Here is a 16,947-nt window from a genome sequence, read left to right on the forward strand (position 1 = left end):
TAGAACCATTAATGCAGTCATCAGTCTCTAATCAACCTAATGCAGTCATCAGTCTCTAATCAATCTAATGCAGTCATCAGTCTCTAGAACCATTAATGCAGTCATCAGTCTCTAGAACCATTAATGCAGTCATCAGTCTCTAGAACCATTAATGCAGTCATCAGTCTCTAGAACCGTTAATGCAGTCATCAGTCTCTAATCAATCTAATGCAGTCATCAGTCTCTAATCAATCTAGTGCAGTCATCAGTCTCTAATCAACCTAATGCAGTCATCAGTCTCTAGAACCATTAATGCAGTCATCGGTCTCTAATCAATCTAATGCAGTCATCAGTCTCTAATCAACCTAATGCAGTCATCAGTCTCTAGAACCATTAATGCAGTCATCAGTCTCTAGAACCATTAATGCAGTCATCAGTCTCTAGAACCATTAATGCAGTCATCAGTCTCTAGAACCATTAATGCAGTCATCAGTCTCTAATCAACCTAATGCAGTCATCAGTCTCTAGAACCATTAATGCAGTCATCAGTCTCTAATCAACCTAATGCAGTCATCAGTCTCTAATCAATCTAATGCAGTCATCAGTCTCTAGAACCATTAATGCAGTCATCAGTCTCTAATCAACCTAATGCAGTCATCAGTCTCTAGAACCATTAATGCAGTCATCAGTCTCTAGAACCATTACTGCAGTCATCAGTCTCTAGAACCATTAATGTTGTCATCAGTCTCTAGAACCATTTATGCAGTCATCAGTCTCTAGAACCATTAATGCAGTCATCAGTCTCTAGAACCATTAATGCAGTCATCAGTCTCTAATCAACCTAATGCAGTCATCAGTCTCTAATCAATCTAATGCAGTCATCAGTCTCTAATCAACCTAATGCAGTCATCAGTCTCTAATCAAACTAATGCAGTCATCAGTCTCTAGAACCATTAATGCAGTCATCAGTCTCTAGAACCATTAATGCAGTCATCAGTCTCTAGAACCATTAATGCAGTCATCAGTCTCTAATCAACCTAATGCAGTCATCAGTCTCTAATCAACCTAATGCAGTCATCAGTCTCTAATCAACCTAATGCAGTCATCAGTCTCTAATCAACCTAATGCAGTCATCAGTCTCTAATCAACCTAATGCAGTCATCAGTCTCTAATCAACCTAATGCAGTCATCAGTCTCTAATCAACCTAATGCAGTCATCAGTCTCTAGAACCATTAATGCAGTCATCAGTCTCTAATCAACCTAATGCAGTCATCAGTCTCTAGAACCATTAATGCAGTCATCAGTCTCTAATCAATCTAATGCAGTCATCAGTCTCTAATCAACCTAATGCAGTCATCAGTCTCTAGAACCATTAATGCAGTCATCAGTCTCTAGAACAATCTAATGCAGTCATCAGTCTCTAATCAACCTAATGCAGTCATCAGTCTCTAGAACCATTAATGCAGTCATCAGTCTCTAGAACCATTAATGCAGTCATCAGTCTCTAATCAACCTAATGCAGTCATCAGTCTCTAGAACCATTAATGCAGTCATCAGTCTCTAGAACCATTAATGCAGTCATCAGTCTCTAATCAACCTAATGCAGTCATCAGTCTCTAGAACCATTAATGCAGTCATCAGTCTCTAGAACCATTAATGCAGTCATCAGTCTCTAGAACCATTAATGCAGTCATCAGTCTCTAGAACCATTAATGCAGTCATCAGTCTCTAATCAACCTAATGCAGTCATCAGTCTCTAATCAACCTAATGCAGTCATCAGTCTCTAGAACCATTAATGCAGTCATCAGTCTCTAGAACCATTAATGCAGTCATCAGTCTCTAATCAACCTAATGCAGTCATCAGTCTCTAGAACCATTAATGCAGTCATCAGTCTCTAGAACCATTACTGCGGGGTAAATGAACCTCATTGGTGGCTCTTTCAGAGTGCCTTTCATGTCACTGAAGGTGGTATAGATTCAGCAGGTAAATCTGGTTGCCGTGACGTTCATTACAACCCCCCGCTGTGTATAAACTGTACAGGGTCTTCAGGATGTTTAATATGTAGTTTTATTTAACCTTTATTTAACTAGGCAAGTCAGTTAAGAACAAATTCTTATTTACAATGACGGCCTAGGAACTGTGGGTTAACTGCCTTGTTCAGGGGCAGTCATCAGTCTCTAATCAACCTAATGCAATCATCAGTCTCTAATCAACCTAATGCAGTCATCAGTCTCTAATCAACCTAATGCAGTCATCAGTCTCTAATCAACCTAATGCAATCATCAGTCTCTAGAACCATTAATGCAGTCATCAGTCTCTAATCAACCTAATGCAGTCATCAGTCTCTAGAACCATTAATGCAGTCATCAGTCTCTAATCAATCTAATGCAGTCATCAGTCTCTAATCAACCTAATGCAGTCATCAGTCTCTAGAACCATTAATGCAGTCATCAGTCTCTAATCAATCTAATGCAGTCATCAGTCTCTAATCAACCTAATGCAGTCATCAGTCTCTAGAACCATTAATGCAGTCATCAGTCTCTAGAACCATTAATGCAGTCATCAGTCTCTAATCAACCTAATGCAGTCATCAGTCTCTAGAACCATTAATGCAGTCATCAGTCTCTAATCAATCTAATGCAGTCATCAGTCTCTAATCAACCTAATGCAGTCATCAGTCTCTAGAACCATTAATGCAGTCATCAGTCTCTAATCAATCTAATGCAGTCATCAGTCTCTAATCAATCTAATGCAGTCATCAGTCTCTAGAACCATTGATGCAGTCATCAGTCTCTAGAACCATTAATGCAGTTATCAGTCTCTAATCAATCTAATGCAGTCATCAGTCTCTAGAACCATTAATGCAGTCATCAGTCTCTAGAACCATTAATGCAGTCATCAGTCTCTAGAACCATTAATGCAGTCATCAGTCTCTAATCAATCTAATGCAGTCATCAGTCTCTAGAACCATTAATGCAGTCATCAGTCTCTAGAACCATTAATGCAGTCATCAGTCTCTAATCAACCTAATGCAGTCATCAGTCTCTAATCAACCTAATGCAGTCATCAGTCTCTAGAACCATTAATGCAGTCATCAGTCTCTAGAACCATTAATGCAGTCATCAGTCTCTAATCAACCTAATGCAGTCATCAGTCTCTAGAACCATTAATGCAGTCATCAGTCTCTAGAACCATTAATGCAGTCATCAGTCTCTAGAACCATTAATGCAGTCATCAGTCTCTAGAACCATTAATGCAGTCATCAGTCTCTAATCAACCTAATGCAGTCATCAGTCTCTAATCAACCTAATGCAGTCATCAGTCTCTAGAACCATTAATGCAGTCATCAGTCTCTAGAACCATTAATGCAGTCATCAGTCTCTAATCAACCTAATGCAGTCATCAGTCTCTAGAACCATTAATGCAGTCATCAGTCTCTAGAACCATTACTGCGGGGTAAATGAACCTCATTGGTGGCTCTTTCAGAGTGCCTTTCATGTCACTGAAGGTGGTATAGATTCAGCAGGTAAATCTGGTTGCCGTGACGTTCATTACAACCCCCCGCTGTGTATAAACTGTACAGGGTCTTCAGGATGTTTAATATGTAGTTTTATTTAACCTTTATTTAACTAGGCAAGTCAGTTAAGAACAAATTCTTATTTACAATGACGGCCTAGGAACTGTGGGTTAACTGCCTTGTTCAGGGGCAGAACGACAGATTTTTACCTTGTCAGCTCAGGGATTCGATCCACCAACCTTTCGGTTACAGGCCCAACGCTCTAACCGCTAGTCTACCTACCGCCCCTACACTCTAACCACTAAGCTACCCACTAGGCTACCTACCGCCCCTACACTCTAACCACTGGGCTACCTGCCGTCCCTAAACTCTAACCACTAGGCTACCTGCCGTCCCTACACTCTAACCACTAGTCTACCTGCCGCCCCTACACTCTAACCACTAGTCTACCTGCCGCCCCTACACTCTAACCACTAGTCTACCTGCCTGCCCCTACACTCTAACCACTAGTCTACCTGCCGTCCCTACACTCTAACGACTAGTCTACCTGCCTGCCCCTACACTCTAACCGCTAGACTACCTGCCGTCCCTACATTCTAACCACTAGTCTACCTGCCGTCCCTACACTCTAACCACTAGTCTACCTGCCGTCCCTACACTCTAACCACTAGTCTACTTGCCGTCCCTACACTCTAACCACTAGTCTTCCTGCCGTCCCTACACTCTAACCACTAGGCTACCTGCCGCCCCTACACTCTAACCACTAGGCTACCTGCCGCCCCTACACTCTAACCACTATGCTACCTGCCGCCCCTACACTCTAACCACTAGTCTACCTGCCGTCCCTACACTCTAACCACTAGTCTACCTGCCTGCCCCTACACTCTAACCACTAGGCTACCTGCCATCCCTACACTCTAACCACTAGTCTACCTGCCTGCCCCTACACTCTAACCACTAGGCTACCTGCCGTCCCTACACTCTAACCACTAGGCTACCTGCCTGTCCCTACACTCTAACCACTAGTCTACCTGCCTGCCCCTACACTCTAACCACTAGGCTACCTGCCGTCCTTACACTCTAACCACTAGGCTACCTGCCGCCCCTACACTCTAACCACTAGGCTACCTGCCTGCCCCTACATTCTAACCACTAGGCTACCTGCCTGTCCCAACACTCTAACCACTAGGCTACCTGCCGCCCCTACACTCTAACCACTAGTCTACCTGCTGCCCCTACACTCTAACCACGAGCCTACCTGCCTGCCCCTACACTCTAACCACTAAGCTACCTGCCACCCCTACACTCTAACCACTAGTCTACCTGCCTGCCCCTACACTCTAACCACTCGGCTACCTGCCGTCCCTACACTCTAACCACTAGGCTACCTGCCGTCCCTACACTCTAACCACTATGCTACCTGCCTGCCCCTACACTCTAACCACTTAGCTACCTGCCGTCCCTACACTCTAACCACTAGTCTACCTGCCTGCCTCTACACTCTAACCACTAGGCTACCTGCCTGCCCCTACACTCTAACCACTAAGCTACCTGCCGCCCCTACACTCTAACCACTAGTCTACCTGCCGTCCCTACACTCTAACCACTAGGCTACCTGCCGCCCCTACACTCTAACCACTAGTCTACCTGCCGTCCCTACGCTCTAACCACTAGGCTACCTGCCGTCCCTACACTCTAACCACTAGTCTACCTGCCGTCCCTACACTCTAACCACTAGACTACCTTCCGCCCCTACACTCTAACCACTAGGCTACCTGCCGTCCCTACGCTCTGACCACTAGTCTACCTGCCTGTCCCTACACTCTAACCACTAGTCTACCAGCCGTCCCTACACTCTGACCACTAGTCTACCTGCCTGTCCCTACACTCTAACCACTAGTCTACCTGCCGTCCCTACACTCTAACCACTAGTCTACCTGCCTGCCCCTACACTCTAACCACTAGGCTACCTGCCGTCCCTACACTCTAACCACTAGGCTACCTGCCTGCCCCTACACTCTAACCACTAGTCTACCTGCCGTCCCTACACTCTAACCACTAGTCTACCTGCCTGCCCCTACACTCTAACCACTAGGCTACCTGCCGTCCCTACACTCTAACCACTAGGCTACCTGCCTGCCCCTACACTCTAACCACTAGTCTACCTGCCGTCCCTACACTCTAACCACTAGGCTACCTGCCGTCCCTACACTCTAACCTCTAGTCTACCTGCCGTCCCTACACTCTAACCACTAGGCTACCTGCCGTCCCTACACTCTAACCTCTAGTCTACCTGCCGTCCCTACACTCTAACCACTAGGCTACCTGCCGTCCCTACACTCTAACCTCTAGTCTACCTGCCGTCCCTACACTCTAACCACTAGTCTACCTGCCTGCCCCTACACTCTAACCACTAGTCTACCTGCCTGCCCCTACACTCTAACCACTAGTCTACCTGCCGTCCCTAGACTCTAACCACTAGTCTACCTGCCGTCCCTACACTCTAACCACTAGTCTACCTGCCGTCCCTACACTCTAACCACTAGTCTACCTGCCTGCCCCTACACTCTAACCACTAGTCTACCTGCCTGCCCCTACACTCTAACCACTAGGCTACCTGCCTGCCCCTACACTCTAACCACTAAGCTACCTGCCGCCCCTACACTCTAACCACTAGTCTACCTGCCGTCCCTACACTCTAACCACTAGTCTACCTGCCTGCCCCTACACTCTAACCACTAGGCTACCTACCGTCCCTACACTCTAACCACTAGTCTACCTGCCTGCCCCTACACTCTAACCACTAGACTACCTGTCCCTACACTCTAACCACTAGGCTACCTGCCGCCCCTACACTCTAACCACTAGTCTACCTGCCTGCCCCTACACTCTAACCACTAGGCTACCTGCCGTCCCTACACTCTAACCACTAGGCTACCTACCGTCCCTACACTCTAACCACTAGGCTACCTGCCTGCCCCTACACTCTAACCACTAGGCTACCTGACGTCCCTACACTCTAACCACTAGTCTACCTGCCGTCCCTACACTCTAACCACTAGTCTACCTGCCGTCCCTACACTCTAACCACTAGACTACCTGCCTGCCCCTACACTCTAACCACTAGTCTACCTGCCTGCCCCTACACTCTAACCACTAGGCTACCTGCCGTCCCTACACTCTAACCACTAGTCTACCTGCCTGCCCCTACACTCTAACCACTAGACTACCTGCCGCCCCTACACTCTAACCACTAGGCTACCTGCCGTCCCTACACTCTAACCACTAGGCTACCTGTCCCTACACTCTAACCACTAGGCTACCTGCCGCCCCTACACTCTAACCACTAGGCTACCTACCGTCCCTACACTCTAACCACTAGTCTACCTGCCTGCCCCTACACTCTAACCACTAGACTACCTGTCCCTACACTCTAACCACTAGGCTACCTGCCGCCCCTACACTCTAACCACTAGTCTACCTACCGTCCCTACACTCTAACCACTAGGCTACCTGCCGCCCCTACACTCTAACCACTAGGCTACCTGCCTGCCCCTACACTCTAACCACTAGTCTACCTGCCTGCCCCTACACTCTAACCACTAGTCTACCTGCCGCCCCTACACTCTAACCACTAGGCTACCTGCCGCCCCTACACTCTAACCACTAGTCTACCTGCCTGCCCCTACACTCTAACCACTAGTCTACCTGCCTGCCCCTACACTCTAACCACTAGGCTACCTGCCGCCCCTACACTCTAACCACTAGACTACCTGCCTGCCCCTACACTCTAACCACTAGTCTACCTGCCTGCCCCTACACTCTAACCACTAGGCTACCTGCCGTCCCTACACTCTAACCACTAGTCTACCTGCCTGCCCCTACACTCTAACCACTAGACTACCTGCCTGTCCCTACACTCTAACCACTAGGCTACCTGCCGTCCCTACACTCTAACCACTAGGCTACCTGTCCCTACACTCTAACCACTAGGCTACCTGCCGCCCCTACACTCTAACCACTAGGCTACCTACCGTCCCTACACTCTAACCACTAGTCTACCTGCCTGCCCCTACACTCTAACCACTAGACTACCTGTCCCTACACTCTAACCACTAGGCTACCTGCCGCCCCTACACTCTAACCACTAGTCTACCTACCGTCCCTACACTCTAACCACTAGGCTACCTGCCGCCCCTACACTCTAACCACTAGGCTACCTGCCTGCCCCTACACTCTAACCACTAGGCTGCCTGCCGCCCCTACACTCTAACCACTAGTCTACCTGCCGTCCCTACACTCTAACCACTAGGCTACCTGCCGCTCCGATGTGGCTTGTTCCCAGACTCCTGTGAAAGGGTCATCGCATTATACTGGCACCTGTCACCGACTTGTTTTTCCAATCTTATCTATACCCTGAGGATTGTTCCCTTCTCTGAAAACGTTCTAACTTCTGCTCTAACGTTAAATGGACTTCCCTGACTCAGATTCCCAGTGAGGAGAAAATGGCTTCATCCTGCAGCCAGGTGTGGTCTCTCTCTCTCCAGTTCATCAGACAGGGTAGTGTGTTCCCAAATGGCATCCTATTCCTTATGGGCCCTGGTCAAAAGTAGTACACTATATAGGGAATAGGGAGTCATTTGGGACCGTGACAGGGCTATGTTGTGGCAGCCAGCAGCAGATCACTCTGTCCAGCTGTATTAATCATCTCATCTAACAGACTGATATTAGATTACCAGTGTCTGGCGGGAGACTGTCACACCTCTCATACCGATTCACCCTGTCTGTCTCTCACCCTGGCCTGTCTGTCTCTCACCCTGGCCTGTCTGTCTCTTACCCTGCCCTGGTCTGGCATCACCCTGTCTGTCTCTCACCCTGGCCTTTCTGTCTCTCACCCTGGCCTGTCTGTCTCTCACCCTGGCCTGGTCTGACATCACTCTGTCTGTCTCTCACCCTGGCCTGTCTGTCTCTTACCCTGGCCTGTCTGTCTCTTACCCTGGCCTGATCTGACATCACCCTGTCTGTCTCTTACCCTGGCCTGGTCTGGCATCACCCCGTTCTCGTTAGAGTACTTCTAACCTGTCTATCATATTTATTTTCAAAGAGAGTGACTGTCAAAATGGCAGGTTGACCTTTATTGTCAAGAGTCTTGTCTTGGAGGCAGAGCTGAGAGATTTCCCCTTAGATAGGCCAGCTGCAAAGTCGAAATTGCCTATATTGTAAAAATGTACGAAAACAAAAATGTGCCTTTAAGGTTAGGGTTAGGCATTAGGCTTAGCAGTGTGGTTAGGGTTAGGCATTAGGCTTAGCAGTGTGGTTAAGGTTAGGGTTAGGCATTAGGCTTAGCAGTGTGGTTAAGGTTAGGGTTAGGCATTAGGCTTAGCAGTGTGGTTAAGGTTAGGCATTAGGCTTAGCAGTGTGGTTAAGGTTAGGGTTAGGCATTAGGCTTAGCAGTGTGGTTAAGGTTAGGGTTAGGCATTAGGCTTAGCAGTGTGGTTAAGGTTAGGGTTAGGCATTTGGGTTAGCAGTATGGTTAAGGTTAGGGTTAGGCATTAGGCTTAGCAGTGTGGTTAAGGTTAGGGTTAGGCATTTGGGTTAGCAGTATGGTTAAGGTTAGGGTTAGGCATTAGGCTTAGCAGTGTGGTTAAGGTTAGGGTTAGGCATTTGGGTTAGCAGTATGGTTAAGGTTAGGGTTAGGCATTAGGCTTAGCAGTGTGGTTAAGGTTAGGGTTAGGCATTAGGCTTAGCAGTGTGGTTAAGGTTAGGGTTAGGCATTAGGCTTAGCAGTGTGGTTAAGGTTAGGGTTAGGCATTAGGCTTAGCAGTGTGGTTAAGGTTAGGGTTAGGCATTTGGGTTAGCAGTATGGTTAAGGTTAGGGTTAGGCATTAGGCTTAGCAGTGTGGTTAAGGTTAGGGTTAGGCATTAGGCTTAGCAGTGTGGTTAAGGTTAGGGTTAGGCATTAGGCTTAGCAGTGTGGTTAAGGTTAGGGTTAGGCATTAGGCTTAGCAGTGTGGTTAAGGTTAGGGTTAGGCATTTGGGTTAGCAGTATGGTTAAGGTTAGGGTTAGGCATTAGGCTTAGCAGTGTGGTTAAGGTTAGGGTTAGGCATTTGGGTTAGCAGTATGGTTAAGGTTAGGGTTAGGCATTAGGCTTAGCAGTGTGGTTAAGGTTAGGGTTAGGCATTTGGGTTAGCAGTATGGTTAAGGTTAGGGTTAGGCATTAGGCTTAGCAGTGTGGTTAAGGTTAGGGTTAGGCATTAGGCTTAGCAGTGTGGTTAAGGTTAGGGTTAGGCATTAGGCTTAGCAGTGTGGTTAAGGTTAGGGTTAGGCATTAGGCTTAGCAGTGTGGTTAAGGTTAGGGTTAGGCATTAGGCTTAGCAGTGTGGTTAAGGTTAGGGTTAGGCATTAGGCTTAGCAGTGTGGTTAAGGTTAGGGTTAGGCATTAGGCTTAGCAGTGTGGTTAAGGTTAGGGTTGGGTTTAATCACGTTGTGGCATTTCCACTCTGCAGAGCTGCCTCCAGAACAAGATTCATAATGAAAACGCTAACCTGCGTCAGTGTGTTTATTTGTGCTCAGATCTAAACCATTGACAAACATGTTTAGTTGGCTTTTTTAAGCAGGAAAACCTGTAATCGCCAAATATATGTAATATCTCCATTGGTCGGTCTTGAACCAAAATTACACATGTTTTATTATGCATCAATTCCTTTTTTCTAACAGATGAAGATTTTTGACAAAAATAAGGATGGTCGCTTGGATCTGAACGATTTGGCCAGGTACTTCTAATTGACTCTATTACAATTCTGAATACTGAACCGTTTGGTCAGGTACTTCTAATTGACTCTATTACAATTCTGAATACTGAACCATTTGGCCAGGTACTTCTGATTGACTCTATTACAATTCTGAATACTGAACCATTTGGCCAGGTACTTCTCATTGACTCTATTACAATTCTGAATACTGAACCGTTTGGTCAGGTACTTCTAATTGACTCTATTACAATTCTGAATACTGAACCATTTGGCCAGGTACTTCTAATTGACTCTATTACAATTCTGAATACTGAACCGTTTGGTCAGGTACTTCTAATTGACTCTATTACAATTCTGAATACTGAACCATTTGGCCAGGTACTTCTAATTGACTCTATTACAATTCTGAATACTGAACCATTTGGTCAGGTACTTCTAATTGACTCTATTACAATTCTGAATACTGAACCATTTGGTCAGGTACTTCTAATTGACTCTATTACAATTCTGAATACTGAACCGTTTGGTCAGGTACTTCTAATTGACTCTATTACAATTCTGAATACTGAACCGTTTGGCCAGGTACTTCTAATTGACTGTATACTGTAGTACCAATACCTTTTCTAACTATGCTGTTTTGCTGATCAAATTGTTGTTTATTTCACGTTTTCCTTTAGGATCCTGGCTCTAGAAGAGAATTTCATGCTACAGTTCAAAATGGATGTGAGTTCAGTTGATGTGTTTCTCCGAATGCTCCTTACATTACTCTGCTAAATCTTCTTAGGAAATGGAAGATGAAACTAACCGTAATCGACTCTGTTTACAGGCCTCCAGTCAAGAAGACAGAAAGAGAGACTTTGACAAAATATTCAACCACTATGATGTTGTGAGTACAGACAGAATGATAAATAATGTTTTGTTGTTTAAAGTGCCCAACTCTTAAATGCTTTGTTGATCTTTGTAGTTACAACACTTAAACTCTTATCCATCACTTCTTTCATCAAAAAGATGACTGCTATGGTGTGTGGTCATCCACACCCCCTCCCAAAATGGCTGCTGTGCCATTTCTTCCACTTGCATTACTTGACATAGATCCTGAAAAACTACATGTGTTTACTAAATCCAACACCCTTGGGGCTGGGATGTTGGATTTGATTTGCAGCGCAACTGCTTCCTCTATATGGTCTGTAAATTAAATATGAGTTGCAAAACAAGGATGTTTGGTCTGCATTCAGAGAAATGAGATTACAATTTTGGCATGATGACCTTTTAATGAGTTCTATGTTCTCTCTTCTCCATTGGTCAGAGTAACACCGGAGCTTTTAATGAGTTCTATGTTCTCTCTTCTCCATTGGTCAGAGTAACACCGGAGCTTTTAATGAGTTCTATGTTCTCTCTTCTCCATTGGTCAGAGTAACACCGGAGCTTTTAATGAGTTCTATGTTCTCTCTTCTCCATTGGTCAGAGTAACAACGGAGCTTTTAATGAGTTCTATGTTCTCTCTTCTCCATTGGTCAGAGTAACAACGGAGCTTTTAATGAGTTCTATGTTCTCTCTTCTCCATTGGTCAGAGTAACAACGGAGCTTTTAATGAGTTCTATGTTCTCTCTTCTCCATTGGTCAGAGTAACACCGGAGCTTTTAATGAGTTCTATGTTCTCTCTTCTCCATTGGTCAGAGTAACACCGGAGCTTTTAATGAGTTCTATGTTCTCTCTTCTCCATTGGTCAGAGTAACAACGGAGCTTTTAATGAGTTCTATGTTCTCTCTTCTCCATTGGTCAGAGTCACACCGGAGCTTTTAATGAGTTCTATGTTCTCTCTTCTCCATTGGTCAGAGTAACACCGGAGCTTTTAATGAGTTCTATGTTCTCTCTTCTCCATTGGTCAGAGTAACACCGGAGCTTTTAATGAGTTCTATGTTCTCTCTTCTCCATTGGTCAGAGTAACACCGGAGCTTTTAATGAGTTCTATGTTCTCTCTTCTCCATTGGTCAGAGTAACACCGGAGCTTTTAATGAGTTCTATGTTCTCTCTTCTCCATTGGTCAGAGTAACAACGGAGCTTTTAATGAGTTCTATGTTCTCTCTTCTCCATTGGTCAGAGTAACACCGGAGCTTTTAATGAGTTCTATGTTCTCTCTTCTCCATTGGTCAGAGTAACACCGGAGCTTTTAATGAGTTCTATGTTCTCTCTTCTCCATTGGTCAGAGTAACAACGGAGCTTTTAATGAGTTCTATGTTCTCTCTTCTCCATTGGTCAGAGTAACAATGGAGCTTTTAATGAGTTCTATGTTCTCTCTTCTCCATTGGTCAGAGTAACACCGGAGCTTTGGAAGGACCAGAGGTGGATGGCTTTGTAAAAGACATGATGGAACTGGTCAGGGTAAGAATATCAGACAACATCTTTATGAATGTGCCACAAACATGTTCCTATTATAATTGACTATTGTATTTGTAAAGGTCATGTGTTTGTCATAACATGGGACTATGCATGTTCCTATAATAATCTACTATATGTCTTTGTAAAGGTCATGTGTGTGTAAAGGTCATGTGGGACAATATTGTGTTGGGAAAGGTAGAATTGGTGTCTATTGTTTTATCCTGTTGTGTTGTATATCTTTATGAGTCAGTCTTAACATGCTCCTATATGATACCTATTGTGTATGTCCTTGTTATGAACATGCTTCTATCTGATACATCTCTGTCCTGGCTGGCCCAAAGGACATCTATTGTGTCCAGTGTTCTCTGTATCCATCAAAAACAGATGAAATCCTTCACCTCTTGACCTCAAGGAACTTACAGAATACATTAACTTTAGCCCACACATTCAATAGATCTTAATTGTTTTTGTGCAATATAAAATACATCTATACAAACATAGTTTGACTACTAATGTGTTTTACCTGTTGATCTTCCATCCAGCCCAGCATCACTGGTCCAGAGCTGGACAAACTGAGGGCTGTGCTGCTGGGACACTGTGACGTCAACAAAGATGGAAAGATCCAGAGGAATGAGCTAGCGCTGTGCCTGGGAATGAAGCCCAATAAGGCCTAGGTTTCCCCAAACAGAGAAGACCTCTACTACTGATCCTTCCCTTCACTGTGATGCATCCAGAACACCCAGAACTTTATGTCCAATCTTCAAAAACAAAGATGACAAAAACAACAGCTGCTAGTGTTTTAGCATGTTGTGGAACAAGCACTGTTCTGAATGATATCAATTGTATTTTCTTGTGATAGATTCAAAATAATACTGGTAAATGAATACAGAATAATACAGGTAGCCTACTGGTAAATGAATACAGAATAATACAGGTTGCCTACTGGTAAATGAATACAGAATAATACAGGTAGCCTACTGGTAAATGAATACAGAATAATACAGGTAGCCTACTGGTAAATGAATACAGAATAATACATGTAGCCTACTGGTAAATGAATACAGAATAATACAGGTAGCCTACTGGTAAATTAATACAGAATAATACAGGTAGTCTACTGGTAAATGAATACAGAATAATACATGTAGCCTACTGGTAAATGAATACAGAATAATACAGGTAGCCTACTGGTAAATTAATACAGAATAATACAGGTAGTCTACTGGTAAATGAATACAGAATAATACAGGTAGCCTACTGGTAAATGAATACAGAATAATACATGTAGCCTACTGGTAAATTAATACAGAATAATACATGTAGCCTACTGGTAAATGAATACAGAATAATACAGGTAGCCTACTGGTAAATGAATACAGAATAATACATGTAGCCTACTGGTAAATGAATACAGAATAATACAGGTAGCCTACTGGTAAATTAATACAGAATAATACAGGTAGTCTACTGGTAAATGAATACAGAATAATACAGGTAGTCTACTGGTAAATGAATACAGAATAATACATGTAGCCTACTGGTAAATGAATACAGAATAATACATGTAGCCTACTGGTAAATGAATACAGAATAATACAGGTAGCCTACTGGTAAATTAATACAGAATAATACAGGTAGTCTACTGGTAAATGAATACAGAATAATACAGGTAGTCTACTGGTAAATGAAAGTGTATCTATTTGAAAAAGCAGGAGAATGCTCAATGTTCAAGACTGTGTTGTGAATGATGCTTATGTTTTTCCTGTTGTGTTTTGTTGGCCTGGCCATAGCTAGCTATTGGGCAATTTGCATGTAAGTGTAGTACTGTATTGTACATTAGGTGAGTTGCTGTTTTTAATATTATATGATGATGTTTAACAATGATAATTAAATCAAGAATAGTGGTACTTGGTGTTGTGTACTTTGTTACAGATACATTTAGCATTAGTGCGTACAATACTGCCTGTGTATACAGTACCACTGGGCAGTGATTAAGAGCATTGGGCCAATAGCCAACATTTTACACTTCTGTTAATTATATAGCACCACTAAATATGCACATTATATTTACTTAACCCAGGGATCATCAACTAGATTCAGCCACGGGTTTTTTGGGATGGTCTGGGGGCCAGAACATAATTACAGATCATTTGTAGACTGCAAATTGACCGCAAGAAGCCCAAACAGATAAAATATGAGATTAAAACATAATAATTTCAAACCTTGCTTATATTTGTATACGATCACATGTTTCTCTCTATTATACTTGGGAACAGATTTTCTTAAATTAAATTCACTAGGAGCTGATTTTTTTGGGCTCAGAAAACTTTGGAGGCCAAATAAAACCACCTGCGGGTTAAATTCGGCCCGCGGTCCGCCAGTTGGCAAACCCTGACTCAACCCATCTACACAGGCTGGAGATATAGAACTAACAGTCATTCATGACCTTAGAACGGAATCCAGAGTTGTCCTCAGAGCCACTGCGCTTTGGTCAAAAGTAGGGCACTATTTAAGGAATAGGGTGTAATTTGGAACACATACTGTAGGTGTAACAGCTGCAGGAGTGCTGACAGGTTCCCTACATGCTACAGTAATGGTTTGTATGGTCTATGCTGTTTGCTGGGAGAGAGAGGGAAGTATATTACACTACTCATTTGATTGTGGTAAATAAACTGGTTATCTAAAAAAGGAACTCCTTGAAAATATTCCAGCTGCATTCAGATCCATAAACGGATAGATAAGAATCCTTGTGTAAATGTTGTGGAGGGGAGGGCTCGTAGGGCTTTGGTCAAAAGTAGTGCACTATATAGGGAATAGGGTTCAATTTGAGATGCAGGTGTAATGAAGTGAACGCAGCTTGTGCTCCAGTTGAGAGGTTAGGTCACCATAGAAACCCATTCATTCATTCAGGAGTGGTTGGGTGGGTGGGATATCTCAATCAGCAAGCACCTGACAGAACAAACATGGTTGAGTCATCAACATCTGGTGTGTTTCCCTACAGCGCCTGTATACAGAAAGGAAACGACAAACTGCTACGGTACAAAACAGATACATTCACTTTTTTTTCTGTCGTGACAGGATCTCTGAGTCTGATATGACCTCAATACATTTTGGGGGCTGCAGCAGATTTCCTGTAAGCAGCTGATAAAACCATGCGCTGATCTAATTGGATTAAAAAAAACACTTGACAGGATGTTCGTTGCATGTTGGAGAAAAACTCATTACTGTGTCGGATGCTGTCTTTATGTGACTGACAAAACTCTCAGAATGCATATAGAACCTCAAGGCCATCAGAATGTTAAACAGCCATCACTAACACAGAGAGGCTGCTGCCTACATACAGACTTGAAATCATTGGACACTTCAATAAATGGATCACTAGTCACTTTAATAATGTTTACATATCTTGCACTACTCATTTCACATGTATATATTGTATTTTATATCATCTATTGTATCTTGCCTATGCCGCTCGGTCATTGCTCATCCATATATTTATATGTATATATTCTTATTCCATTCCTTTACTTAGATTAGTGTGTATTAGGTAGTTGTTGTGGAATTGTTAGATTACTTGTTAGATATTACTGCACTGTTGGAACTAGCAGCACAAGCACTTCGCTACACTCACATTAACATCTGCTAACCATGTGTATGTGACCAATACGATTTGATTTGAATGGTTTAGTTTAATTGATTAGGATCAACATTAGCAGTTGTACATGCAGGAGCTACCCTTCCTGTGGTCCACAAATAGAACGGAACAGAAATAGAGTTCACACTTTTCTAGCTGAGCTCTGAAACTAAAATGTGTGATAATTATCAACATAGCTAGAAGAGGACCAGCTACCCCCTAGAGGAGGACCAGCTACCCCCTAAAGGAGGACCAGCTACCCCCCTAGAGAAGGACCAGCTACCCCCCTAGAGGAGGACCAGCTACCCCCTAAAGGAGGACCAGCTACCCCCCTAGAGAAGGACCAGCTACCCCCTAAAGGAGGACCAGCTACCCCCCTAGAGAAGGACCAGCTACCCCCCTAGAGGAGGACCAGCTACCCCCCTAAAGGAGGACCAGCTACCCCCCTAGGGGAGGACCAGCTACCCCCCTAGAGGAGGACCAGCTACCCCCCTAGAGGAAGACCAGCTACCCCCCTAAAGGAGGACCAGCTACCCCCCTAGGGGAGGACCAGCTACCCCCTAAAGGAGGACCAGCTACCCCCCTAGGGGAGGACCAGCTACCCCCCTAAAGGAGGACCAGCTACCCCCCTAGAGGAGGACCAGCTACCCCCTAGAGGAGGACCAGCTACCCCCCTAGAGGA

At 44.2% G+C, this 16,947-nt stretch overlaps 1 protein-coding gene across 3 annotated transcripts in view; it reads left to right on the forward strand.

The window, feature by feature from the left end:
• The window catches only part of segn (Secretagogin), a 49,533-nt gene extending 34,995 nt beyond the window's left edge, over positions 1-14,538 (forward strand). The window contains 5 exon segments of one of the 3 annotated variants that reach the window (NM_001140072.1): positions 10,218-10,273; positions 10,930-10,975; positions 11,079-11,138; positions 12,566-12,634; positions 13,174-14,538. In NM_001140072.1, the coding sequence (NP_001133544.1) occupies positions 10,218-10,273; positions 10,930-10,975; positions 11,079-11,138; positions 12,566-12,634; positions 13,174-13,305 (363 nt within the window). In that variant the 3' untranslated portion in view covers positions 13,306-14,538. 3 annotated transcript variants of the gene reach the window in all.
• The last annotated feature ends 2,409 nt before the right edge of the window (positions 14,539-16,947 follow it).

The sequence above is a fragment of the Salmo salar genome, chromosome ssa05 (assembly GCF_905237065.1).
Source record: "Salmo salar chromosome ssa05, Ssal_v3.1, whole genome shotgun sequence".
Taxonomy (NCBI): Eukaryota; Metazoa; Chordata; class Actinopteri; order Salmoniformes; family Salmonidae; genus Salmo; species Salmo salar.